The sequence below is a fragment of the Saccopteryx leptura genome, chromosome 1 (assembly GCF_036850995.1).
Source record: "Saccopteryx leptura isolate mSacLep1 chromosome 1, mSacLep1_pri_phased_curated, whole genome shotgun sequence".
NCBI classification, from domain to species: Eukaryota; Metazoa; Chordata; class Mammalia; order Chiroptera; family Emballonuridae; genus Saccopteryx; species Saccopteryx leptura.
The window spans coordinates 42736760-42761054 of record NC_089503.1 but is presented as its reverse complement, the minus strand read 5'-3'; the positions used below and the strand labels follow the sequence as shown (position 1 = coordinate 42761054).

General features: G+C 39.1%; 1 protein-coding gene across 1 annotated transcript in view; it reads right to left on the bottom strand.

Annotated features, from left to right (window-relative positions):
* The window catches only part of PIK3C2A (phosphatidylinositol-4-phosphate 3-kinase catalytic subunit type 2 alpha), a 94686-nt gene extending 72964 nt beyond the window's left edge, over positions 1 to 21722 (bottom strand). Inside the window, exons 1-2 of the mRNA XM_066365167.1 lie at positions 20598 to 21722; positions 4136 to 4239 (exon numbers count right to left, since the gene is read on the bottom strand). Of these exons, the coding sequence (XP_066221264.1) occupies positions 4136 to 4239; positions 20598 to 21674 (1181 nt within the window). The 5' untranslated portion in view covers positions 21675 to 21722. The remainder of the gene's footprint in view (positions 1 to 4135; positions 4240 to 20597) is intronic.
* Between the last annotated feature and the right edge of the window lie 2573 nt (positions 21723 to 24295).

Genomic DNA, 24295 nt, shown 5'->3' with positions numbered 1-24295 from the left:
TAATTTCTAAATTAAAAATTGATGCTTCCCACTATCAATTGCTCAATCTACTTATTGATCAATGTCACCCCATTAAATTTAATTTTTAAATTAAAAATAAAAAACACATAGGAAGTCCTTGGGGTCAAGATACTATTATAGGATATAAATATTATATCTGAACCATATCTGGAGAAAAGAAATACAAGGCCATCCAGAACAAGTCTAAAGTGTAGTTTCTCATCTTAGCCTAGAAAACCACTAAAGCAGCAGCAAAAACTTCTACTGGTACCTAACATTCCTCTAAGAGTATTCTCTGAACTGATAGCTTGTAGATATAGCAAGCTTTGTCAATTAACAATGAGTATGAAAGGAAAGAAAACAAGAAATAAAAACCAGAAATACATAGTGATAATGAAATGTCCTGAATCAAAGTATTACAGAGCTTGAAACTGAAAGAGATCTTTGAGGTCAATAGTCCAACTCCCTAATTTCACAGAAGCAAAAAAACAAGGCCTAAACTGGCACTAAATTCTAAGTCTGTTATACAGTAATCTTAACTGTAAGCAATTATCATCCTGATAGTTTTATACTAATTTCATAGCTCAATGTAAGTGATTAAGTCATTTTAGGAAATTTCAAAAAATAAAGAATTGGCTCCTAAGAGTATAAATACTTGTTTTTAAAATGCACTGCAGATATGAACTTACTGGGGAAAAAAATAGAGCCATTAATTTCTTTAAGGGACATGTCCTGCTGACCCCAATCCCCAAGGTCACAGGGGAACTAGAGTTTCTAGAACATGGGTTCAAAAACACTTCTACTTCCTACTCTACTGAAATATTTGTTGCAATCATACTCTATTAATGAAAAAAATTACAAAAAGAACTCATTCTTTCTTTAGTTCATCTGGGGTTTCATATACAAAAGCGTGTGTGTGTGTGTGTGTGTGTGTGTGTGTGTGTGTGTGTGTGTGTAAATAAAAATAACCATTTTAGTTTCTTGGCACAGTCTTTGTAAATGACTCAAAGATTCAAATATGGAGAAAAGGCAGATCAGAGAGAGTCTAATTTATCAAATTAAATACAATAGTCACTCAACACAGTTTTATAAAAAACATACAGAGCTTCTGGAGAAAATTAAAGGAACCAGACAAACACATAACAGATTATTTCCAAATCATTAAAGTAAAAGATTATTTCCAAACTCTTAACCACACACACATAATAATGATGGAATAGCATATGTAATTTCATTTTTTAAAGACTTTATTTATTGATTTTAGAGAGAGAAAGAGGGTAAGAGAGAGAGAAAGAGATAGGGGAGGAGTGGGAAGCATCAAGTCGTGGTTGCTACTCATATATGCTTTGACCGGGCAAGCTTGGGGTTTTGAAGTGGCGACCAGCATTCCAGGTCCAATGTCTTATCCACTGTGCCACCACAGATCAGGTGGTAATTTCTAATACATGCAATCTGTATACTAAATCATCTAAATTGTCTCTTCCATTTTAAATGCCTATTGAAAAATATAAGTTTTAAAAATCCAATTAAAATTAGTAACCTTTGCAGGGAAGAAAAAGTGGCTCTACTGATATTTTTCTTTTGCTTACCCCCTAGGGTATTCTGCAGAAAAGAAATTCTGGTTAAAAGGTAACATAAAGAGAGATAGTTTAAATAAAATATAGTTAAATAACATCAAAATGATATACCTACTCAAAAATTACCTAGAAACCCAAAACTCGGCTTTGCTTAAAACAGATCACACTGGCCCTGGCGGGTTGGCTCAATGGTAGAGCGTCGGCCTGGCGTGCGGAAATCCCGGGTTCGATTCCCGGCCAGGGCACACAGGAGAAGCGCCCATCTGCTTCTTCACCCCTCCCTCTCTCCTTCCTCTCTGTCTCTCTTCCCCTCCTGCAGCCAAGGCTCCATTGGAGCAAAGATGGCCCGGGCGCTGGGGATGGCTCCTTGGCCTCTGCCCCAGGCGCTAGAGTGGCTCTGGTCGCAACAGAGCTACGCCCCGGAGGGGCAGAGCATCGCCCCCTGGTGGGCGTGCCAGGTGGATCCCGGTCAGGTGCATGCGGGAGTCTGTCTGACTGTCTCTCCCCGTTTCCAGCTTCAGAAAAATACAAAAACAAACAAACAAAAAAAAAAAAAACCAACAACAACACAAAAAAAACAGATCACACTGGGAACAATATAGGATTCAGAATAAATCCTCCAGTGGCGATCTCCTCTCCCTTCTTTTGATAACATATCTCATCCCCTTAGCCTCAATATATGTTGTTCCACTTCTTTCTTGCATGGATTTTCTTTATCTGGTGCCACTCTCTATCTGAGTGGACTCCCTTTCATCTTTGCTAGCAAGATCATTAGAATATAAAATCTAAGCTATCAGTGGCTAAATTTCCTGCCTTAAAAATCCCATCTGCAGCCTGACCAGGTGGTGGCACAGTGGATAGAGTGTTGGACTGGGATGCGGAGGACCCAGGTTCGAGACCCCGAGGTCACCAGCTTGAACCCAAGGTCGCTGGCTCCAGCAAGGGGTTACTCGGTCTGCTGAAGGCCCACGGTCAAGGCACATATGAGAAAGCAATCAATGAACAACTAAGGTGTTGCAACGTGCAATGAAAAACTAATGATTGATGCTTCTCATCTCTCTCCGTTCCTGTCTGTCTGTCCCTGTCTATTCCTCTCTCTGACTCACTCTCTGTCTCTGTAAAAAAAACAAACAAACAAACAAAAAAACCATCTGTAGCCCTGACTGGGTAGTTTAGTTGGTTATAGCAGTGGTCAGCAAACTGAGGCTTGTGAGCCACATGCGGCTCTTTGGCCCCTTGAGCGTGGGTGCAAAGGCCAGCTTAGAAGTACCCTAATTAAGTTAATAACAATGTACCTACCTATATAGTTTAAGTTTAAAAAATTTGGCTCTCAAAAGAAATTTCAATCATTGTACTGTTAATATTTGGCTCTGTTGACTAATGAGTTTGCCCACCACTAGGTTATAGTACTGACCCTATCTATACTCCAAGGCTGTGCAGTTGATCCCTGGTTCGGGCACATACAAGAATCAACCAATGAATGCATAAATAAATGGAACAAACTGACAAATTGATGTGTCTCTCTCTCCCACTCCTCTCTCTAAAATCAAGCAATTAGTAAATTAATTTAAAAACTCCATCTGCAGTAGAAGAAAATGAAGTCGACATGCATGGAGGAAGGGCAGGGGAAAAAGGGGGAGGAAGACAAAAGAATAGGAAGTGGGAAAAGAGTCCAAAGGAAGGAGGAAGCCTTACAGTGTATGTATTTTTGGATCTGGCTGTCACTGAGCTCTGTCCCATCCGGCTGTCACTGAGCTCTGTTCCACCCTTCCTCTTTCTGTTATATGGGTTTGTGAACCAATCATAACCTTCTTCATTTAAACTAGTTGAAGATGGGCTTGTAGTACTTATAAGTTTAGCTAATACCGTGATAAAATTGAAAGAAAATACACTGCAACAGAGGCAAAGGAAACCTGGCTGACAAGTGAGTAAGCTTTGGTAGGTAAATTCTGAGTCTCTATTTCCTCATTTATAAAGAATATTATACAAGAAAACTAGATAGAAGGTGAGGGAGGACAATCTGACTTTGGGTGATGGGTATGCAACAGAATTGAATGACAAGATAACCTGGATATGTTTTCTTTGAATATATGTACTCTGATTTATTGATGTCACCCCATTAAAATTAATAAAAAATTATTTATTAAAAAAAAGAATATTATACACATTTACAATTAAAAGAGATTTTTATAAATGTATTTTTCTAACCTTAGAAAAATACATTTGCTCCTCTAATCATGCCTGTTATCTCTTAAATAAGTTAGAAAAGTATAAGGCAAAACAAGTGTTCTTGAAACAAAAATGGGCATTATCTAAGTATACTGAAATTCAAACATTTAAGCCATATTTTCACTGGTTAATCGGATATTAAAAGTCTATTGTCTGACTTCAGTTTTTGTTCTACATACTCAGATGTGCCAACTAAAATTTTAAGCCACAGGGAGAAAATAATTAAAAACCTAAAAATTTTAGTATTAGCACTAAGCTAATTTTCATAAAATTTTAAACAAGCATTTAATAAAAAAAAAATCTTCAATTTATAAAGGAAAATTCCTTACTTTGTAATTGATTGACAAAAAGCTGCCCCTTCTTCATTTTGTACTTCAAGTTCTTGTAGAAGAGAACTTCCAGTTGGCAAACTACTGGTCCCATTTGAGTCTTTCTGTAATCAAAAAAGTATTTATTTTAAAAGTAAAAGATCCCCAAAATGCTATATAGCAGCATAGTACAAACACATTTTTATAAAAATATTTACAAAGATATGGAGATAAAATTTACTACATCAGTAATAAAGTTTTAAACTATGCACTTCTCTATCTGTAAAAGTAATGCTAACTTAGCCTTATTTTAAAGTTCATTTCTGCTCAAAAGCAGAAATATGCTGTTCTTTGTACTGGTCAGTAAGAATGGAATGCAAAAGACCTTTCCATTCAAAATCTTCCTGAATTGAACACTAAGTAAACAGTGGAATAAAATTAAAGGACTAGCTTTTATTTTAAGAAAATGAAGAGATAAGTCCATGTGAGACTCCTCTAGTAAGACAAGAATTCTATATACAGGGTGGGACAAAAGTAGGTTTACAGTTGTGAGTACATGAAACAAGAGTTTATTCTTATGTTATTAATTATTGCATTCTTTTCCATATGAACAATTGTAAACCTACTTTTGCCTAATCCTGTATTTAGCTTAGGCCTTAAATTCCAACAAAGCAGCTAGTTCTTATTTTAAGAGAATGAGTTCTAGGAGTTAGTGAACATTCTCTATGTTAACAAATTTATATGAACAACCTGACAGTCCTTCAAAAGTTAAGTTTATGTCTGATCAATTTGTGTGCAACACTTAGGAGATAAATAGTGTGTCTGTCAAGTCATGGTGCACTTTTGACCGGTCACAGGAAAGCAACAAAAGATAGAAATGTGAAATCTGCACCAAATAAAAGGAAGACTCTCCCAGTTTCATACCTATCCAGTGCAGTTTGATGTGGGCTCACGCACAGATTTTTTAGGGCTCCTTAGGTAGCTATCCCGTATAGCCTCTACAGACTCGTCACTGACTGATGGCCTACCAGAACGGGGTTTCTCCACCAAACTGCCGGTTTCCTTCAACTGCTTATCCCACCGAGTAATGTTATTCCTATGTGGTGGCGCTTCGTTATAAACGCGCCGATATTCACGTTGCACTTTGGTCACAGATTCTAATTTAGCAAGCCAGAGAACACACTGAACTTTCCTCTGTACCGTCCACATCTGGACTGGCATGGCCGTGGGCTGCTCCGCTGTATACACGGTGTTACATCATCATCTGCGCATGCACACATGCTGCCACATCATCCTACAGAAACTGGGAGGGTTTTCCTTTTATTTGGTGCAGATTTCACATTTCTATCGTCTTTTGTTGCTTTCCTGTGGCTGGTCGAAAGTACACCATGACTTTACGGACACACTGTACATCACTCAAGCAAACCCAAATAGTGGAGTCCACATTTAGAGGTATTTTGGTTAATACATAAAAAATACTTAATTTGGCACAAATTTCAAATGTAAATTTCCACTAAAATTAGAATTGGAACATTCACAATTCAAAATTAATTGAATCAGAACATAGTGTATAAATTTCAAGAGTTGTAATGGATTTCAATGAACATTTTGTTAGAAGATTAAACTGGAAACTTAGAGCAATAACTCCTTTATAAATTTTCTTCTTTTAAAACATGGCAGAACCCTTTCTAGTATATGATATGCACATTTTGGGAAGAAAAAAAAAAAAAAATCTTGAGTTCCAGAAAATCACAACTAAAAATAACAAAGCTGATGGAAAAAACTGAGTTAAGGCAGATTACTCAAAATCAGTGTAACTTTATAATCAAAACCCAACTAACACAATAAAAAGACATTAGAAAAATATTAGAAAAAAAAAATATTAGCACAGTTAAGTGTTCACTTGAATTTGAACCTAGTATTACAGCCTTTGAACCTTAAACCCTGAAGCTCCTGCTTCACTTGTGATATGGATTCTTGAGGACTTCTAGTTGACCAATTTCAATGAAATTAAAAATATCATCTAAGATATAGACTTTTCAACAAAGTTCTTAATGCAAAGGAAATAACTTCACAGCTTTGTACATGAACTCTCTCCATCAGAGAGTTTAACAATATGAAACCACACTTTAAGCTACTCATCAAAACCACCATTTTTACTAAATACTTTGGCAGGATTTTTAGTGTTTTCTTTAATATTTTCTTATGTTACTAATACTTTCTCTTTATTTATTTATTTTTAAGTGAGAAGAGGGAAGACAGACTCCTGCATGAGCCCCAACTGGAATGCACGTGTCAGCCCATGTCTGGGGCCAATGCTCACATCAACCGAGCTATATCCTCAATGCCAGAGACAGATGCTACCCTGTTTCCTGAAAATCTACGCTGTTCGAGGAAACAGGGTAGACTGTTGTACATGGAAATAGTCACAAGAAATTCTTGATGGAATTCAGAGTTTGGCTGGTTATGATGATGTTTGTGATGACATGACTACAGTTATTAATAAATGTTGATTTTTTTTTTTTGTTCAGCAATAAATGTGAATTCTTGTTCATGGTAAAATAAGACATCCCCTGAAAATAAGACCTAGTGTGTCTTTAGGAGCAAAAATTAATATAAGGCACTGTCTTATTTTCGGGGAAACACGGTAGAACCAAGAGAGCTATCCTTAGCACCGGGGCAACACTCGAATCAACAGAGCCACTGGCTGTGAGAGAGGAAGAGAGAGAGAAGGAGGAAAGGAAGAAGAGAAGCAGATGGTCACTTCTCATGTGTGCCCTGACTGGGATATCCATACGCCGGGCCAATGCTCTATTCACCGAGCCAACCGGACAGGGCCAATACTTTTTTTTTAATTGTGAGAAAATTTGTTCTTGATTGCTTTAAGGTATTAATACGGTGGTAAGGATTCTGTCTGAACAACTATTACTACTTCTACATTATACTGACATCAATCTCATATTTACCAATTACATCACTTAATTTGTGTTATAGAAACAAGCACTAGGCTCTGGCCGGTTGGCTCAGCGGTAGAGCGTCGGCCTGGCGTGCGGGGGACCCGGGTTCGATTCCTGGCCAGGGCACATAGGAGAAATGCCCATTTCCTTCTCCACCCCCCACCCCCTCCTTCCTCTCTGTCTCTCTCTTCCCCTCCCACAGCCAAGGCTCCACTGGAGCAAAGATGGCCCGGGCGCTGGGGATGGCTCCTTGGCCTCTGCCCCAGGCGCTAGAGTGGCTCTGGTCGCAGCAGAGCGACGCCCTGGAGGGGCAGAGCATCGCCCCCTGGTGGACAGAGCGTCGCCCCTGGTGGGTGTGCCGGGTGGATTCCGGTCGGGCGCATGCGGGAGTCTGTCTGACTGTCTCTCCTCGTTTCCAGCTTCAGAAAAATACAAAAAAAAAAAAAAAGAAAGAAAGAAATAAGCACTGGAACCTGACCAGGTAGGTGGTGGCGGAGTGGACAGAGCATCAGCCTGGGACACTGAGGACCCAGGTTCCAAACCCAAAGTCGTTGGCATGAGCGTGGGCTCATTGACTTGGACGCAGACTCACTAGCTTGAGTGCGGGATCACTGGCTTGAACAAGAGGTCAACTCGAGCTCCCCAGTCAATGCACATGTGAGAAGCCATCAATGAACAACTAAGGTGCCACATTATGAGTTGATGCTTTTTATCTCTCTTCCTTGCTGTCTGTTGTCTGTACCTCTCTCTTTCTCTTTCTTTCAAAAAAAAGAAGAAACAAGCACTGAAGCAAATAGACTATATTACCTTAAAATTGGGACCTGATGTTTCTACTTAACCTTTGGTCTGACACTCCCAACTTTGTCACAATCTAATCCAATCATCTTTGGGACTTCCCAAATTATTTCTATGTTCCAGTTACCCTGAATCATATCCTCTTCCTCAAAAACACAAATGAGCTATCCTGCCCTCTGAAACTGTCTTCAATGCTTTCCGTCTAAATTCCCCCACAAGTTATTAATCTATTAATTTTTAAGGCCCAACGTAATGCCACTTTATCTATAATTCCTTTTTATAATTACTCAGTTTGAAGCACTTCTTTCCTCTTAGCACTTCTGTGTACTTAGTCTGAACAAAACACTGTATCATTACATCCTTTTATATTTGTCCTAATGTGAAAGCTTCTTGAAAATAAAAATCAAATTTTATTGAATTTTACATTTTTGTAAAACTTTTTTTTTTTTTTTTTTTGAGAAAGAGGGACAGACACACAGAAAGGGAGAGAGATGAAAAGCATCAACTCATTGTTGCAGCACTTTAGTTGTTCATTGATTGCTTTTTCATATGTGCCTTGACTGGGGGGTGTCCAGCTGTGTCAGTGACCCCTTCCTTGCTCAAGCCAGCAACCATGGGGTCATGTCTATGGTCTCAAGCTCAAGCCTGTAACCCTGTGCTCAAGCTGGTGAGCACATGCTCAAGCTGGAGACCTCATGATTTCAAAACTGGCCCTCCCAGGCTGACGCTCTATCCACTGTGCCACCACCTGGTCAGGCCGAAATAGATTATAATAACTAATTCTGTAGCCTGGCTGGAAAGAGCATTAACCTGGAATGCCAAGTTGCCAGTTCAAAACCCTAGGCTTGTCCAGTCAAGGAACATAGGTCAAGCAACAAGCAAGCAACGAACAACTAAAGTGAAGCAACTATAAGTTGATACTTCTCAATCCTCCCTCCTCTTTCTATAAAATCAGTAAATAAAATCTTGAAAAAAACAAACAAACAAAAACAAAACCTCTAATTCTCTAGTCATACATTAAGGTAATAATAGAATCTGAAAAGTTAACTCAATTGTTCTGTCCACAAAGTAAAAAATAGCTGGGTTGACAATGATTTCATTTCATATATTAACATTAGCATTTTTTGTTTTTCTCTACTCTTTCTGAAACAAAAAGTGTATTTTAAATTTTAGTCCCTCACCTCTTGCCCCTAATCCCTCTGAACTCCACTCAAACAACCAAAGCATCCCTTTTCTCCATTGATCTTGTACACTATTATGTGGTACTCAATGCTTTCTATTTTGTACTGCAATTACATGCATACACATCCTATCTCCCTCTTATAACCCAAGTTCTTTAAGGATGAGGTCTGCATTTGATTAATACTTGCAACCCTCACATTGTATAGCCTCAAATATTTTTCAATGAATGAAGAGACAAATAAAAATTTAAAAACTGCTAATGCCATTATCCAATATATAGAACAGAGAAAGTTTTGTTGTGGAGGATACTGAGTTCTCTAGTAAATATATTGGGCTTGGAAATCCACACAGATGTTTAATCATCATCTAAAAATATTTTATTCCAGAAATTCTATTCCAGAGCTAAAGACCTAGATTTGGGGTCATCCACTCAGTTTCTGCAATTTATCTGAAATTTATCTCTGCTAATTGCTATCAGCATCATCAGGATCACTGATAGGGCAATATCCCAGCCGAAAGTGTTTTGGGTCCAAGTTCTATCAATAGAAGACAGTCTCTTAAGGAAGCTGAGGGACACACAGGCGCTGCATCCATTGGGAGTCAAGCTGGGACACCTTTACATACACACACACACACACTAAAAAATTAAAGTGGCATGTCTCCTTCCTAGAAGCACACCTATGACTTTTTCTTCTCCCTCCTTGTCCCCAACAGGTGTGCATCTCCTAAACTCTAAGAGTCCCCACAGAACTGACAACCAGGGGAGCAATGGACAATAGCAACTCCCCTCAAGCTAAAACCTTGAACCTGACTCCAAGATGCACTTTTCTCTGACTCTCCAGTGAGCCAAAAGCAACCAGCCCTGCCTGAGTTCTCCTGTTGCTTCTTCTATCCTAAGCCCTTTGTTTCACTGTCTCCAGCTTTAACATGTAAATGTATTCTCAAAAGAAAAATATTTTTTAAAATGAAGAAATTGGATCATGTAATTATAGAGAGTGACAAGTTTCAAGATCAGCAGTTGGCAAGCTGGATACCCAAGAGAGTCAATGGTGCAGTTCCAGTCTGAATCTGTCAAGCCCAAGACCCACTAAGAGCCAATGTTTCCATTTGAGTCTGAAGGCAGGAAAAATCCATGTTCCAGCTCAAAGGCATTCCAAGGCAGACAGGAGGAAGAGTTCCTCATTGATAGTAGGATCAGCCCTTTTGTTGACCCAATAAGCCTTTTGTTTCCAATCAGGCTTTCAACTGACTGGACAAGGCCTACTCATATAAATATATATATATACATGCACATATATATATATGTATATATATCTGTATATATGTATATATATATCTGTATATATGTGCGTATATATATGTGTGCTATTTTTATACGAGAGAAGGGGGGCAGACAGGAAGAATGAGAGATGAGAAGCATCAATTCATCGTTGTGGCACCTTAGTTGTTCACTGACTGCTTTCTCTTTTTTATTTTTTTATTTTTTCTGAAGTTGGAAACGGGGAGGCAGTCAGACAGACTCCCGCATGTACCCGACCGGGATCCACCCGGCATGCCCACCAGGGGGCGATGCTCTGCCCATCTGGGGTGTTGCTCTGTTGCAACCAGAGCCATTCTAGCGCCTGAGGCAGAGGTCATAGAGCCATCCTCAGTGCCCAGGCCAACTTTGCTCCAATGGAGCCATGGCTGCAGGAGGGGAAGAGACAGACAGAGAGGAAGGAGAGGGGGAGGGGTGGAGAGGCAGATGGGCACTTCTCCTGGGTGCCCTGGCCAGGAATCGAACCCAGGACTCCTGCACACCAGGCTGATGCTCTACCACTGAGCCAACCAGCCAGGGCCCACTGACTGCTTTCTCATATGTTCCTTGACCAGGGGGCTCCAGCACAGTCAGTGACCCCTTGCTAAAGCCAGTAACCTTGGGCACAAGCCAGTGACCATGGTCTTCAAGCCAGAAACCTTTGGACTCAAGCCAGTGAGCATGGGGTCATGACTATGAGCTCACGCTCAAGCCGGCGACCTCAGGATTTTGATTCAAAAATTAATCTCACCTAGAAATATTCTTACAGACACACTAAGAATGTTTGACCAAATGCCTGTGCACCCCATGGCTTAATCAAGTAGACACATAAAATTAACCATCATAGTCTCTCAACCATAAAGAGCCATGGAATCACATCATTGCAAGAGTCTAAACCAGTGGCTTTCAAATTCCATATCTTGGAGCCTCAAAAATAAAGTGCTGAACAAGAAAACAGGTGAAAGATAAAAGACAACCAAAAACAAAACTTTCGGGGAATGCTTATGTTTATAAGCTAGACAAAAGAAAAGGAGTCAAGGATCATAGGAGGAAAACTAGGAAGTATGTTTAACTGGGGCATGAAAAGAGAAGTTTCAAAAAAAGGATGTAGTGAATTGTTGCAAATGAAGCAAAAGGGTAGAAGAATATGGTTGCCAGTTTGGCAATAATATGAATACTAATATTACCAGAAGTAAGTTTCTGCAGTATGATGGAAATAGAGGACAGTGATGGTCTGGAAAGGCATTAAGTACAAAACCCCTTTTAAAGAGTAATGGTAGAAAATACTCTGGGGATACGGGAATAAGAAAACAGATAAAAGAATTAAGTTCTGGAAAAGGGAAGAATATTTCTCTCACAAAACAGAAAGAAAGGCAAATCCTTTAGGTGGGCAAGCGCATATAGAGGATGACCTTGATCTCAACATAAAAAAAAAGTGAGGTCATCTACTAGAGAAGTGGAAAGCATAGATTAGGGGTTTAAGGAAAGCAGTGAAGAACTGAAATGATGCATAAAAACTTTTCAGTATATACTCTGTAAAGCAATTATAAGAATATAGGAAAGCTTTAGGCCTACACATGTCCAAAGTTCTTGCCACATTACCTAGAAATTAGATGTAACACCAAGTTTTTAATAAGTATACAATGAGCATTAAATATATATATATCAGTTATTATTCAGCACAAAGTCAGTTACTTCCCTATTTGAATTTTTTTAATTTTACAAAAAGAGACTTCAGTAACCTATTCAAATGGTGTACTATTGATATATTCAGCTCGACAATATAAACCAAGTTTTGTTCAAATTTCTCTCATCTTTAAAATTAATAAAAAACATTCTGTCAATGCAATTATAAATGTTTATAACATTAACATAATGAATTTTTAGAAAGAGTAAATATCTACAGAACTTTGCAAAATCACTTCTATGAAAATAACTTGAAATCTGCTAACAGTAGCTAAATGTACAGCTTTTAACTCAAAATTTGACTTAAATTACCAGAAGACAATTTTAAGTAGTATTCCTTTTCCTAGTTTTGTTCACAAAACAGTTAAACTAAAGTATTTACATTATTATTAACAAAACCAGACACTAGAAGAAAACAGGATGTAAACTTGCTGAGTGAGAAGAAAAACACCCTTCCAAGTTTTTACCACAAAGCATAAAATTCTTAAGAGGAAATGAATATACTTAAATACAAAAAGTAATTAAAATGAATAGACATTGCAATCTTATTTCCCATAAAAAAAATATAAACCTCAGGGGAACCTTTTAAGTAGAGATGAAATGAATGGTGTGTGAAAAGTAAAAGTTCCATCTAATGTCTTTGCCCAAACTTCCAATACTACTAGTGTTCTGTTCACCTCCTCATTTTGGACTAAATGAAACCAAACTTTATCTTCTTGAACAAAGAAAATGATGATATCTTAGTGTTAATAAAATGGCTAAGAATTTTTCTTTGAATATAAAAGTTCTTTTATAGTGTTTGTAATAAATGCACACCAAACTTCTGACTGAAGACCTTCAATAACTATGCACTGATAATCTATTGGCTATTTTTATAAATTTCGTTGTTGATATTTAACTATAATACCTGCCTCATTTAATTTTCTTTCCTCCTTGTTCTACTTTTTTGGGACAATAAGTTTTAAAGTTAAGTCACTAAATTGAATTTCTCAATTCACAGAGAAATATATAAACAAATAGGATTTGCTTAATTTTCCATGAAATGTATTTTAACTCTCAGCACTTGCTACCACTTGTCTCTATTTTTCTTTTAATAAAATTTTTTTTTTTTTTTTACAGAGACAGAGAGAGAGTCAGAGAGAGGGATAGACAGGGACAGACAGACAGGAACGGAGAGAGATGAGAAGCATCAATCATCAGGTTTTCACTGAGACACCTTAGTTGTTCATTGATTGCTTTCTCATACGTGCCTTGACCGTGGGGCTACAGCAGACCAAGTAACCCCTTGCTCAAGCCAGTGACCTTGGGTGCAAGCTGGTGAGCCTCGCTCAAACCAGATGAGCCCACGCTCAAGCTGGTGACCTCGGGGTCTTGAACCTGGGTCCTCCACATCCCAGTCCGCCGCTCTATCCACTGCGCCACCACCTGATCAGGCTACCACTTGTCTCTATAACAATCTAGCACATGGCCCTGGATTGGTGTCTCAGTGGCTAAAGAGTCATCCTGGCGCACCAAGGTCATGGGTTCAATGTCTGATTAGGGCATGTATGAGAAGCAACCAATGAGTACACAAGTAAGTATAACAATGAATTGATGCTTTTCTCTCTCTCTTAACCAAGGGGTGAATAAATCTGGCACACAATGCTTGCTAATTAATGTAGCACAATGTACATTAATAAAGTAATGTATTTAATATATGGAAAAATTTAGTATATCACCATTTCATTTTTTATGAGAATTCTGTAATATTCAGGTATTCTGCTCCCTGAATTGGTTTGAAAAACCATATCCAAAATACAGAACTTCAAAAAGAAGAAAATCTCTACTTCCTTTTTTACATGGCAACTTTTCAAACTTTAAATATATATTATTACTGAAAGGGATCTGAGATATCATCCTCTAACCAACTCTACTTCATAGATGAAGAAACTCAGATCCAGAAGTGACTTATCTTCAATTAATATTCTCCAGGCAAACTATCTCCAATCTTTACAACAGTTCCGTATATGACATAGCTTATAGATTCCAAACACTGTATAGTCTTTTCAAGACATACTCTCATTTACCACACACCCCTCTTAGAATATGATGCTCAAACATAATTAGATGGGGTTTTAATGGAGCAGAGTACAAATATTGATCGACTTACAACCTATGCAACTTATGACCATTCGACTTTATGACCACAATCGCTAGCCAAGACTGCTCCGCATTTGGCAGCGTAAGCATTGCCCAGCTGGGCATATGACAGTGAGGACCAGCTTCCGGCAGCACTACCATCTCTGAGTGCACAATTTCAACTGTTATCCCAGACTCGGTACGGCAATTTGTGTTTTGTGTCTTAGATATTTTTCATCAAACCCCTCCCAAGATGTCTACCAAGAGGAAATTGTCTTTGCAAATATTAAACCAGTTGTACTGGTAATGCAGTGTTTTACTTAAACCTGACGAATGTAAAAATAATAAACAAAATGGTGTAGAGATGATACAAATGGCATAAAATGAACAAAGAAAATTATGATATATAACAATAATGAGAAAATTATGATAGAATATGACTTAGAGATTTTTATAACATCATTTCACAAGTACTGTACATATAGACTACTCAACTTACGACTAAATCGTGTCAACCGGTCTGTCGGAACCAATCGTGGTTGTGAGTCGAGCACTAGCTGTATAATGAAATGATTAACAATACAGCTCTTCAGCCATGCTGCAGTTGACTCCTTTGAGACACTGATAAGCTTAAATTAGTCACCTAAACTTCAGTTTAGTGCCATTTAGTAAAGCTGCTGATGTAATAATCTAGCTCCAATCTCTGACTGACCAGCTGATCAAATCACAATATTTTTGTTTACCTGATTTGACTGATGTCTCTCATAACCAACTGGCTTACTTCTTGACCCCTCCCCCTATACTTAAATAAAATATAAGAACATGTTTCTGGTAAAACTGATCTTGCTGAGAAGCCTAGTTACCATATTTCCCCATGTATAAGACACACCTTAATTTTGGGGCCCGAAATTTGAAAAGAAAAAAAAAATTACATAAAGTTATTGAACTCGTATTATTCATCATAAAGTTCATACAACTCCTCATCACTGTCAAAACTCCCATCCGCCTGACCTGTGGTGGCGCAGTGGATAAAGCACAGACCTGGAATGCTGAGGTCACTGGTTTGAAACCCCGGGCTTGCCTGGTCAAGGCACATATGGGAGTTGATGCTTCCTGCTCCTTTTCCTGTTCTATCTCTTTACACTCTCTCTCTCTCTCTCTTCTCTTTCTCTAAAAGTAAATAAAATCTAAAACAAACAAAATAAACTCCCATCCATTAGTTTATCTTCACCTGTATCTGATGACAAATCACTGTGTCTTCATATACTGCCTCATCCTCAGTTCCATCTGACATTTGAAAGACACATCCAGTTTTCAGACCCCAAATTTTTCAAAAAAGGGTGCACCTTATGCATGGGGAAGTACGGTAATTTTTAGAGTCTGAGAAACTAGCAGTTCTCGCTCTGCAACTCCTATGTGATCTGATTTCCCAGATCTTGCTAGGGAACTTCTTTCTACTACCTATCCTCATTTATCCTGTAAGACGCTTTCTTAAAACACCATAAAGAGCCTGACCTGTGGTGGCACAGTGGATAAAGCGTCAACCTGGAAATGCTAAGGTCGCCGGTTCGAAACCCTGGGCTTGCCTGGTCAAGGCACATATGGGAGTTGATGCTTCCAGCTCCTCCCCACCTTCTCTCTCTCTCTCTTTCTCTCTCTCCCCTCTCTCTGTCTCTCTCTCTCCCTTTCTCTCTCCTCTCTAAAATGAATTAAAAAAATAAAAAATAAAAAACACCATAAATAAGAAAAATGTCAAGATGGTACTGTGACAAATATATACTAAAAATAATCAGAAAAAATATAAGTGGGGACACAACAAAGGGATGTACGCGGGTATCACAGCCCTCCTCTACCAAAGGAAAGGGGGGAGGAAACCTGAATGAAACTAGAAGTGACCAGAGGGCAGCAGGAAAAGAAAGAGTTTTGGAGCACAAGCATTAGCAACCTATGCTAGGGTTTTAAGTTGCAAAGAAATTGTTCTCATTTAAATAAAAATTTTAAATTATATTTAAAAAAATTGTTCCCATGGAACTCTGTTTTACATTTTGCTATTTGTCTTGTAACATTCCCAAATTCATAGGTTCCTGAGATATGATTTCAAATGCCAGTTCAAGGGAACAGGTTGGCTAAATTTTTGAAAAAGTTATCTTTCTCCCTCAAATTTCACACTGTACTTCTTCCCCCACTCCCATCCCTAAACACACACAAAATCAGAATTGAGTAGGCCTAAACTCCTCTGCAGAACACTGTGACATATGCTGAGTCTAGGAAGCTGATTATTTGACCCATGTTTGAATACTGCCTAAAACAGAACTTATCTCTTCCAAAATATCATGTTCTATCACTAGAGTTGGGGGGGGGGGGGCTTAGAGTTGCATGGTTTGCATAGTACCTTTTCTTCTTACAAATATTCCGTGGCCCTTCCCTTAACCTCTAACTTATTACTATGGAAATTTTCAGCATACAAAAAAGCAGTGAGAATAATATAAGGACCCTTTTCCTAGCTCCTCATGCTTTTATTAAGGCTATAATTTATTATATTTCATTTGTAAATTCTTCAGTATACACATCTTTAAACTATAAGAGCTCATTTGGCCCTGCTCAGACAGTTCACTTGGTTAGATCACTGTCCCAATACATCAAGGTTGCAGGTTTGATCCCCAGTCAGGGCACATACAAGAATCAACCAATGAATGAATAAATAAGTGAACAATAAATCGACGTTTCTCTCTAAAATCAGTAAAATTTAAAAAGAGCTCATTTAACTAAACACAATACCATTATTACATGAAAAATTAAATTCCTTAACTTCTTTTCATCTCAGTTTTGTCAACTATAAAATAGGTTTCTCTGGCCTCATATGATTCTTAGCAACTCTCTGTCTCAGTGACTATATAAAAAAGAGAGAGAGAGAGTTCAGTGTGAACATCTACAGCATAGATAAAAGTATGTAGGTTCTGAGTTCCATTCTTGTTTCATGGAACAGTAAATAATTCCAGTCAACCCAGAAACCTTTACTTGTCTAAGATGATAACCACAGTTCACTTGGAATGGTCATCTCAGCTCACCTAAACAATGTTTCTCTTAGTGGATAAATGACTTTCCAATACTGAAAAAGTTAGAATTTAAGATACAGAGATAATAAACTAGACATCTACAAATATTTTATTAAATTCAAGATAATTTATGTGTTGCAGCTACACTACAATGCATACATACAGAGGTGTGAGGCGAAGAGCAGAATTATTTGCAAGTGACCTGGATGCTAATTATGGGTTGTCAGGACAATAAGGGGCTCTGCCTCCTACCTGACAGGACAGAGGCTTTCTTTCCTCTGATAACAGAGACTAACCTTCCCATTAGTTCCAAGATCTCCAGGTGGCCCTTCCTGAACCACTATAAATAGCATTTTTCTCTAATCCAGACTGCATGGTGTCAGACACTATACTCTTATGCTTAACCTGTAAAAAGGAGATCCACAGTTGGGGAGGAATCCCTCTTTTGGAACACTGGCCCAAAGATGAATCCACTAGTGACCTGTCCTGAGTAGAATGGGAGGAACAGGGGACCAGGGCCTTCCTTTTTTTTTTAACTTAGACAAAAGTCACAGAACATAACTTTTGCCATTTTAACCATTTTAAAATGTACAACTCACTGGTTTTCAGTACATTTACAAGTGTTTGTGGCCATTAACACTATGGTTAGAACACTGAAATGTTTTAATTTCAGAACATTTTCATCACGCTCCCACCAAAAAAAAAATACTGTACCTAATTAAGCAATCTTGTACCCCATTCCCTCCTTCATCCCACCCCCCCACCTCCCGGTAAACACTAATCTGCTTTCTTTCTCTATGGATTTGCCTTTTCTGGACATATATAAATTGAATCAAACAATACGTGATCTTTTTGTGTTTGGCTGCCCTCACTTAGGTTTTCAAGGTTCATCCAGGTTGTGCATGTATCAGGATTCATTCCTTCTATGGGTGAATAATATCCCAATGTATGAACACATCACTTTTGTCTACTCATTTATCTGCTGGTGGATATCTGAGTTGTCTCCACGTTAAGGAATAAAACTGCTACGAACAATCCAATTTTTAAAATGGGCAAATGACTTAAATAGATATTTCTCCAAAAAAGGATAACCACATGGCCAATAAGCACATAAAAAGAAACTTTACGGGAGGGGGGGGGGGGAGCCCAGGCTAGATAGCTCAGTTGGTTCATCCCCTTAAAGTGCAGAGGTTGCCAGTTTGATTCCAGTCAGGGCACATGCAAGAGCAGATCAGTGTTCCTATTTCTCTCTCCCTTTCTCTCTTCCTCTCTCACTAAAAATCAATAAAATGAACATTAAAAAAAAAAAAAGATACTCAACATTATTAGTCACCAGAGATATACAAATAAAAAACACATGAAACATCACTTCATGTCCATTAGAATGGCTATAATCCAAAATTTGAGAAATAACCAGTATTAGCAAGGATTTAGAGACCCTGGAACTCTCAGACAGTGCTGGTGGGAATATAAAATTGTGTAGCTACTACGGAAAACAGTTTGGGGGTTCCTCAAAAAGCAACACAAGAATTACTAGCAATTCCACTCCTAGGGATATCCCTCCCCCACTTCTTAAAAAAAATGATTCTTGGCTTCGAGTTTCCCCCTTTCCCTTCAAATACTTCCAGAAATGATTGTTATTTTATAAAAATAAAACCAAAACCGTAACAAGACATGGACTATTAAGAGAAAATCTGACATTATATTTATGATTCAATTTAAACATGTAATTAACTTATTTTTTTAATTAAAAGGTATTCAGAGATTGTTACTAAATTTGTAAATAGTATTGAAAAACTTAAGAGAACTTAATAACGTGTCTCTTAGCATGAGCTGTAATCAAAATACATTTAGAAACCATTACAATTGTTATGATTCTGGACAATCAAAATATCCTCATTTTTTCTTCTATGCCTTCTAATACCTGCTTCTCTCTCCCCTAGACAACCACAATGGCTTTTTAAAGTCAACAATTCAACATAAACCCATCCAAATCATGCAAAATTCACTTCTCCTTCCCTAAATGCTAGCTGATTCCCAGTGCCGAAAGAGAAGCTAGGCACTAAATCAGGCGTCCCCAAACTGCGGCCCCCTGAGGCCATTTATCCAGCCCTCACTGCACTTCTGGAAGTGGCACCTCTTTCATTGGTGGTCAGTGAGAGGACCACTGTATTTGGCAGCCCTCCAATGGTCTGAGGGACAGTGAACTGGCCCCCTGTGTAAAAAGTTTGGAGACCCCTGCACTAAATGGTATGGTATTTTCTCATAAAATTAAAAAAAAGAATTACCCACGTGACAAAAGAAAAAAAAGAGAGAAAGAGAGAAGCTAGGCACTGAACAATATAATTTACATTAGGGTGAGACTGAGGGCCCTGTCTGGTTGGCTCAGTAGTAGAGAGTGTAGAAGTCCCGGGTTTGATTCTGGTCAGGGCACTCAGGAGAGACAACCATCTACTTCTCCCACTCTCTCCCTCCCTTCTTTCTCTCTCTCTCTCTCTCTCTCTCTCTCTCTCTCTATCTCTATCTCTATCTCTATCTCTATCTCTCTCCCCTCCCACAGCTTGATTCAAGCGCTATCGCCCAGGGCGCTGAGAATGGCTCCGTAGATTCTCCACCTCAAAATAGCTCGGTTATGAGCAGCCCTAGAAGGGGTGGGGGAATAGGTGTTTGGGGGTGGATCCCAGTTGGGCGCTTGTGTGGGAGTCTGCCTATCTCCCCTCCTCTCTCTTAAAAAAAAAAAAAAAAGAAAGAAAAAAAAGGTGAGACTGAGGCTTAACATTCTCAGGATCTACAGATGTTATAAAAGCAAAATACAAATCAGCAATTAGGTATACTGTATTTTGAACAGAAAAGTCTAAACCCTGCTGCCTCTCTTCTGAAGAAAGACGTCCTTCCCCAGCCACCTTTAACTAATTTTTCCAGATAGTGAGACCATTACAGACTACTGTTTCATTCCTTGCTTTTATCCATATAGGTTAGAGTCCTTTAAACCGCTCTCCTGCTGTCTCCCTCCCCCGCTCCATTCTTAGTTAAAAACAACAAAATATAATGAGGAACAATATAACAATATAAAAACTAGGAGCATATATAAGGAGAAGATATGGAGGGACAGATAAATTATCTAAAATGCCTACCAGTGATAGATTCTTGATTCGAGGTTTTTTTTATTTGTAATCCTTGAAAAGATAACAATTTTTCAATTGGCCTAAACACATTTAATCCTTTACCATACAATCTAAGAGTCACAGCACACTTAAGAGCAAAGAAAACAAAATTCAAAATGAAAAATATTTTTTACCTAATAAATTATGAAGACAAATATGAATTCTATGTTACTACTAAGTTTGAGAAATTTCTAAAAACAAACAAAGAAACAAACAGAAAAACTATACCTGAGATATCTGGCCCTGGACTTTTGCAAGCTGAGCTGTTCGAATATTTAAAGACTGGCTTCTTGTTACCATTGTCCCAGAAAGAGATTTTCCATTCACCTTTCTTTCAAGGTGACAACTTGCTGGTGATCTCTCTTCAAGAAGAACAGCATCCCAAGGATCCTCTGCTAGCAAACGTGGAACATTTTTCTCTTCTTCATAATCTAATACCTCCACATTGTCCACCTTAGGCTTACTTAGAGGATCCAAGTCTAACCAGTCGAATTTACTGATACCTTCAGACTTTGGAGATACCTGTAGGTTGCTGATTGTAGTTTTTGAATTTATTTCCAAATCAGTCCTTGCTTTCCCATTTTTTAAAAATGCTGATGTACTAGCTATTTTGTCAAACAGCTTTGCCATGTCAGGACTGACTACTGGACGATAGATAGGTAAGTTTCCTTGGGGATGAAACGGTGTGGCGGACATCAAAGGATATGAAAAATATGGAGACTGTCCTGGAAGACTTAAATATATAGGTTCTGTGGAGGGAAAAGTAGGCATTCTTGGATTAAAGCCATTCTGGAATGCAGTCTGTTTGCTACTGTAAGTTGACTGATAAATAGAAGGTAAAGTATACGCAGAAGGCCCAGATAAACCAGTTGGCCACTGTCCTCTCTGAATAGCAGGTCTAAGATACAGTTGTGCCGAAAATGAAGGGCTCAGAACAGGAGTAACTGGCAATACAGGTGTTCTCCTTGTCTCGAAACTGTCATCTAGCAATAGTTTCTCCAGTTCAGCTGGCGTGAGCTTCTCTACATCAATATCCACTGCTCTCTTTTGAGTATCTGATTCAGGAAACACCATGAGATCATAATCCTGTTTGTTAAAAACTTGTGCTTTTTGTCTGGTGCTGTTCGACAATTCAGAGCCTCTCTGATTATCAGTTATTTGTCTACCTTTTTGCAGTTTTGCTAAAGCCTCTGCTTCCATCTGTAATGCTTCTTCTTTGTCCACATCTTTTGTTCTTGTTGGTTCCAGATGTGAAGATGAACACTGCTTAAATCCATTGTCGCTGGATACCTGAGCCATGTCCATTTAAAAGACCAACCTTCCCCTACTTGTTTCTTGTAGCTCCCAATAGCAAGACCTATACACAAAAATAAACATTAACATTTAATTAGATTATTTTTAAATACAAATTTATTTTGTTTTTAACCTACCTCATATAATTCAGTTAAGATTTAAAGCCACTTACACACTACCGAATAAAATAAAATGAACAGCTGGGGGATATGTGGGTAAAGGAACACTTTTAAGGTATTTTACACACTCACTGTTGGGTTAAGGCAGATGTTTAGACATGCATGACTACCCCATTCTCTGACCTACCAGGAAAGCCAGAATAAATAAATTCAAAAGCTTTCATTTCAGTGTCACAATGGCTACCATTAACCAGTTGCACTTCTGGCATGAAATGGTAAATGCTAGTCACTATTTGCAAGAGTTCCAACAGGGTTTACTGTTATGCAAATCGCAAGTCAAAAAGAGTTTCAATCTTTTGCAATTTGTTTGTTTGTTTGTTTTTACAGGGACAGAGAGAGAGTCAGAGAGAGGGACAGATAGGGACAGACAGGAATGGAGAGAGATGAGAAGCATCAATCATCAGTTTCTCCTTGCCACACCTTACTTGTTCATTAATTGCTTTCTCATATGTGCCTTGACCGTGGGCCTTCAGCAGACTGAGTGACCCCTTGCTCAGGGGCCTTAGGTCCGAGCTGGTGAGCATTTTTTTTTGCTCAACCCAGATGAGCTCGTGCTCAAGCTGGCGACCTTGGGGTCTCGAACCTGGGTCTTCTGCATCCCAGTCCGACGCTCTATCCACTGCGCCAGCGCCTGGTCAAGCAATCTTTTGCAATTTGTTAAACTGCTCAAAAGCCAATTAACAATAAAAGTACTCAATACTAAGTCAATAAAATCAAATAGTCTATCAAAATATCATACGAAAAATTAATTGAATTTGTCCCAGTTATGATCACACACTTCTATTCTGATTATCTTCAGTTAAAACCAATAGTGGCCCTGGCCAGTTGGCTCAGTGGTAGAGCGTCGGCCTGGCGTGCAGAAGTCCCGGGTTCGATTCCCGGCCAGGGCACACAGGAGAAGCGCCCATCTGCTTCTCCACCCCTCCCCCCTCTCCTTCCTCTCTGTCTCTCTCTTCCCCTCCCGCAGCCGAGGCTCCATTGGAGCAAAGATGGCCCGGGCGCTGGGGATGGCTCCTTGGCCTCTGCCCCAGGCGCTAGAGTGGCTCTGGTTGCAACAGAGCGAAGCCCTGGAGGGGCAGAGCATCGTCCCCTGGTGGGCAGAGCATCACCCCCTGGTGGGCGTGCCGGGTGGATCCCGGTCGGGCGCATGCGGGAGTCTGTCTGACTGTCTCTCCCCATTTCCAGCTTCAGAAAAATACAAAAAAAAAAAAAAATCAATAGTTATAACACTAAAATTCACTGTTTTATTTTTATTTTTTAAATTTCTTTATTGATTTTAGAGAGAAAGGGGGAGAAAGAGAGACAGAAACATTGATCTTTTCCTATATGTGCTCTGACTGGGGATCAAACCTACAATATTTGCATATTGGAGCGACACTCCAACCAATCAAGCTATCCAGCCAGGGCCAAAATTTATCCTTTCTAAATTGCTAAAATATTTATTTATAGACTAGAAGACAGCTTATTAAACTTTTTCATAGATCAGTTTTTAAAAATTTATACTTCTCACTTGACCAGGCAGTGGCGAGGTGGACAGAGCATTGGACTGGGACTCAGAGGACCCAGGTTCAAAACCCCAAGGTCGCTGGCTTGAGCATGGGCTCATCTGGTTTGAGCACAGCTCATCAGCTTGGGCCCAAGGTCACCAGCAAGGGGTCACTTGCTCTGCTGTAGTCTCTCAGTCAAGGCACATATGAGAAAGCAATCAATGAACAAACAACTAAGGTGCCACAAAGACAAACTGATGCTTCTCATCTCTCTCCCTTCCTGTCTGTCTGTCCCTCTCTCTGTCTGTGTCACATAAATAAATACATACATACATACATACATACATCATACATACTCTGGCCAGATAGCTCAAGTTGGTTAGAGCACCTTTCCGATACACAAAGGTTATAGGTTCAGTCCCCGGTCAGGGCACATACAAGAGTCAACCAATGAATCCATAGATAAGTGAAACAACAAACTGATGTTTCTCTCCCTTTCCCTTCTCTCTCTCTACCACTGAGTCAACCAGCCAGGGCCACCTCTTAACTTCTAAAATGAATAAGTATCTCTTGCTTGATCAGTGGCGGCACAGTCGATAAAGCATCCACCTGGGACCCTGAGGTTCCAAGTTCAAAACCCCAAGGTCTCCGTCTTGAGCGTGGGCTCACCTGGCTTGAGCATGGGCTCATCAACATGATCCCATGGTTGCTGGGTTTAACCCAAAGGGTAGCTGGCTTGAAGCCCAAGGCTGCTGGCTTGAACAAGGGGTCACTGACTCAGCTGAAGCACCCCCCCCCCCAGTCAAGGCACATATGAGAAAGCAATCAATGAACAACTAAAGTGCTGCAACTACCAGTTGATGCTTCTCATCTCCCTCCCTTCCTGTCTGTCTGTCCCACCCCCACTTTCACACAAACACACAGTATCTCTTAAATTATAAGGATTAAATGAAACAATGCAACTAAA